The following is a 5,300-nucleotide window of genomic DNA, read 5'->3' on the forward strand; positions in this document are numbered from 1 at the left end:
TCGGATAGTGTTGTAAAGTTTCAGTGAATAGATATTTAGGAACAAATGAGAGAGAGGGATAGAGTGAAAATAGAATTTAAATAAAAATGGGAATGTTCCAGATTGTCTTAACAGTTGATATAGTGCAATCATTAAGTGGTGGTAAAGCCCACTTGCGTCTTCCTTGGACAAAAACCAAAACCTGTGTGCACTGGTTTTGGTTTTTAGTAGAAGCCTCCGGTTTAGTTAAAAGATTGAGTGCAGGAGAAGGAATGAATCGATATGACAAATTAATATTTATATATTTATTAAAATAAGTACTCATATTTAATATACGATAATGTGTGGAATATGATTGATTTTTATAAAAAGATATTTGTGAAAAACCGAAAACATGATTATAACTAATGTTTTAGAAGTTAGACAAGATATTAGACGAAAAATGTTAACAAGTTAAAGGGTCATTAACATAATAATTAAATAAAAATATTATTTTATATAATAATTTATGTATAAGAAATAGAATATCAAATTTTTAGATCACTTAAAAATAAATTTAAATATATAGTTTTCTTTTCTCTTATTAAATTTACTATTAATTAATATTATGTATAAGTGATATAAAATATTATTTAAAAAATATAAAAGAGTTTGGCAAAATAAATATATTTATAAAAGTTATAATAAATTATAATATTAATTTATTTGGCTTACCCTTATCAAACCCTGATTGCCATTGATGAATGAAAGGGATGAAAGATTCCATCGCCGCGAGACTTTCGAGTTGAAATTTGAAAGGAACTAGAAGGAGGAAGCCGCCGAGAGAAGAGGGAGAAGTATTTTCAGCTTGCCACGCTGATATGTATGTGGGCCCTAACTTTTGTATATTGTCGCATCCGCAGGTTTGGTCAAATAAGTTTTTTTTTTTTTTAAATGAAAGTTAGATTAAATTTTTTATTTATCACTCATAAAATTTTTTACAAAATAAATTACAAAAATTAATTTAAATAATTATAAATAAAAATTTAATCTTAATTTTTAATAAAATTTTTTACAAAATAAATTACAAATATTAATTTAAATAGTTATAAATAAAATTTTTTATTGCAATCTGAAATTTATATTTAATATTTAAATATTTATTTGTAATTAAAAATTTTTAAATTATAATAATTTAGATTGATGCTTTGTAATTTATTTTTAAAAAATTTTGTTGAGAATTTAACTAGTACTCCTTTCATTTAAAAATGTGAGATATTTTTTGAGGAGTTAAATATTAAAAAGTATAAGATATTTTTAATCTTTTGAGATTTAATTATTACCTTTTTAAAAAAAAGTCCTTATTAATAATAAATTTATATCTATTATAGAGTGTTTAATAGGACTAAATATAAAAAAATAAAATTAGTTAAAAAATAGTTAACCATTTTATAATAGTTGAGATTTAGTTAAAAATGCCTTATATTTTTAAAGGAAATTAATTTAATATTTTGAAACCCAACTATCATTTCTCTAAATTTTGTAATGTGGACATCTTCTTTCTAACATAAGAGGGAATTGCACAATCTTTTCAAGTTTAAAGAAAACATTGTACTAAAATAATATATAAGATATTAGGTACTTTTGAAGAAATAATTTGAGAATAAAAATTATTTTTAATTAAATATTTTTCATTTTTACCCTACAGAGGAAAGGCACTCTCAGTGTATCAAAAAAAAAAAAAAAAAGGAAAACTGAAGAAAGCACCCTTAGATCATCTAATAGAAAAATATTTCATAAGGTGTCCAACTTACTGGTTAAAAAAAAGGTGTCCAACTTTTTTTTTTCCTTTCTTTTTATTCAAATACAATTATATATATTCAGGCACCCACTGAGACTCAATTGATATAAGAAATAAAATATTAATTTTTTGGGTTAAACCTCATTTTTGCTCCTAAATTATATTCTTAGGAATAGCCAGTGTTTTAAACTCAACTTTACTACAATTTTTTATTTAAACTTCAAAAAATGGTTCAAAAATGGATTTTGATCCTAACTATTTTTATTAAATAAGTTGATATAATATCTGAAAATTTTCACTTATAACAAATTAAATTTCATTCACGCCTTTAAACTGGAAATTTTTTTGGCCAACTTTAAACTGGAAAATTCAAAATTTCTGAGTTCCTTATTTTACTAATAATTTTAATTACCTCCTATCATCTTCTTTATCAGACAAACGCAATTGATATAAGAAACAAAACATTAATTTTTAAACTAAATACTATATTGATATAATATCCGAAATTTTCCACTTATAACAAATTAAATTTCATTCACATCTTTAAACTCGAACTTTTTTTTTTGGGCCTACTTTAAACTGGAAAAATTTAAAGTTCTGCGTTCCTCATTTTACTGATAATTTTAATTACCTAGTTTTGAAATATTAAGGACGGTTATTAAAATTAAATAAATGTCAATATTGTCTATAATTTTTTTAAATTCACTTTGGATCAATTAAAGCAATTATTTAAGTTAAGAGTGAAAAAGTTAAAAAAGATTTTTGAAAATAAATCATATGAACATTGTATCAAATTTTGGATGGAGTCCTTTATTAAGTACATACTATATATATAAAATAGCTAGCAACATCAGTATCGTCGATAAAAAGCAAAAATGAATCATTAGTGCAATTCTCAACAACAACAACAAAATTGCATCATTACTACAATGCTCATCATCATCATCAACAACAACAAAAAGTCTGGATCCTCCTTGTATTTCTTTTCTGAGTGTCTTTCAGCAGCCTTAAATATTACCCGTTAAAATAATTTGCAGGCTCATAGTACGCCACATCACAAGATTTTTAAAGAAGAGGATAACAGTACAATCTTAAAAAAAATAATAACAATTAGATTTTCAACAAGACTGTTTTATAAATGAGTTGTAAAAATTAATTCAAACAATTGCAAATAAAAAATTTAATTGTAAATTAAGAGTTATATTTAAAATTTAAATATATTACTAATTTTTTATTAAAAAAGAGAGAATAACGGTACTGAAATTTTAAAAATAGTCTCTATTCACTATTCAAGCATATATTTTTAAAAAATAATTACAGTTAAGTCCTAAACTATTAATTAAATCTCTGAAAAAAAATTTTAAAAATAAATTACAAATATTTATTCAAATAATTTTAAATCCAAAAACTTCAATCGCACGTAAAAATATTTAAACTTTAAATGTGACTGTTAGTTTATAATTGATTTTTTTTTTTGTAATTGTCAGAATTAATTTTACAACTCATTTTTTCAAAATTTTTTGTCAAAGATAATTATCAATAATTTCTTCTTTGGGACTTTACTATTCTTCCTCCTCTTCTTGTTTTTGTTTTTGTTTTTTTTTTTTTAAGTTTCATGATGTGGTGCATCATAAACCGACAGATTGTTTAAACGAGTACGATTCAACGACGATGACAGACTGTGATGAGAGACGCTGAGAAAAGAAACGATGAGAGGATCTCCTTCCCAACAACACATTTTTTTCCCTTGCTACAAATCGAATAGATTGTTTGTGATGAGTACATTGTTAGTTTGTGTTATTTACAACTAAAAATACATATATTAAACACAATGAATAACTTTGTACATGCTCCGTAGTCCGTAAAAACAAATATTCCTAAAATATTTACAACACTATAACAATGCTAACATAACGAAATTCTCCAAGCTTACCATTCCCACTTCCTACAGAGGATGACGACGGCCAAAGTGCTTCACATGACATGAAATACAATTCATGTAATTCTCCTTCACGCCGGCCGTTTATTTACAGAATGAGAAACAAATGGAAGTTCCATTCAAAGAATCAAAGGCTCTCTTCATCACTCAGCCGTCTACAGAGCACATCGTAGCTCGCCGACCGCCGCATTCCTCCATGACTCACCAGAATATGTTTCCTTACATCCTCCGGCAAAGTCGTCGGACTGTACCTCGCCGCATCGTTCCCTCCGATTTCACCCAAACCCAAACAGTGACCCGTTGAATGACACCTTCCCAAACTTCTTCCTTCTCCTGAATTAAGCTCTGTTCTGCTCACAGAACTTTCATCGAACACCTGGTGTGCATTAATAACCTCATTCGGAATCACTATCACTACTTCGTGTTCACCTCGGCGGTGCTCCTCCGCCGGTTTCACCCTCGACCGACAAACGGGGCAAGTCACGTGGGAGGCCAACCAAGCGTCGATGCATTCAGGGTGAAACACATGGGCACAATTGGGAAGCAATCGCAGCGTATCGTGGGACTCAAACTCGCTCAAGCACACGGCACACTGATCCAACGTAGCTTTCCCAAATTTGAGGTGTTTGACGGAGGAATAAACGAGGATGGGGAAGGTATCGAGTAATTTTGGGTCGATACCTTGATGACCACTTGAACAGCAATTAGCGGCGGCGCCAGTCGGGTCTCCGTCAGGCAGTTCCAAGTCGGCGCAGCGGTGGAGGTAGATGGCATAGCAACCGATGAACACGAAGGCGCAAACGAGGGCCACAGCCACGGGAGCGAATGATACGTCCCAAGTGCGAATTGGAGCATTTGGAGAATTCACCGAGCCGGAACTTGACTGGGCACCGACGGCCGACGATAGAAGGAAGAAGATGATGACGAAGGAGACTGTAATTCGCTTAATCATTTGGATATTGTTGGAAACTCGTGGAATAGATAGGTAATTAGGCGAGGGGTTATTATTATATGATGTGGGAAGTGGTTTATTGATGCTGATGACCGCGAACTTAATCTGGATCGGACAATTAAGATTTAATTTCTTTCCATTATTGGCTTAAAATTATCAATTTAAAACTTCAAATTTCATCCCTCCAAAACAGATTTAGACAGTATAGATTTTATTGATGTTCATGGTCCAAATCAGAACAAGGAAGAGACAACATGGGTTATCCGAAATTCTCATAGTGATGTTACAATTATCTGTACTTTTTGTACTTAATTAATGTATCTCTATATTTTAGATTTAAATCTTTGAAGTTGATATGTGTACATTTTTTAAGGTAGTGTTGGCACTGATGGATATGAATTTGAGTTTTACATTTAAAATTTATACATTTAAAATTTTTTATTTAGATAATTTAAACAATTTTGAATAAAAAAGAGATATAAATTAGGATTTAAAAAAAATTAAAGATTAAAAATGATGAATTTATATATATATATATATATATATATTATAATTAACAAGAGATGGAAGAAAAATGTTAAATTTAAAATTATAAAAAAATGGAATTTGAAATGAATTTAAATTTGAACTAAATCTAAATTCATAAAGGA

At 28.7% G+C, this 5,300-nt stretch overlaps 1 protein-coding gene across 1 annotated transcript; it reads right to left on the reverse strand.

Annotated features, from left to right (window-relative positions):
- Positions 1–3,595: 3,595 nt before the first annotated feature.
- On the reverse strand, positions 3,596–4,773 carry LOC129292122 (E3 ubiquitin-protein ligase ATL6-like). The gene has a single exon (XM_054929649.1). The coding sequence runs from the start codon at positions 4,648–4,650 to the stop codon at positions 3,826–3,828; it is 825 nt and encodes a 274-aa protein (XP_054785624.1). The 5' UTR covers positions 4,651–4,773; the 3' UTR covers positions 3,596–3,825.
- Between the last annotated feature and the right edge of the window lie 527 nt (positions 4,774–5,300).

The sequence above is a fragment of the Prosopis cineraria genome, unplaced genomic scaffold (genome assembly GCF_029017545.1).
Source record: "Prosopis cineraria cultivar Desert tree isolate PC_DT_omini unplaced genomic scaffold, ASM2901754v1 PC1, whole genome shotgun sequence".
In the NCBI taxonomy this organism is placed as follows: Eukaryota; Viridiplantae; Streptophyta; class Magnoliopsida; order Fabales; family Fabaceae; genus Prosopis; species Prosopis cineraria.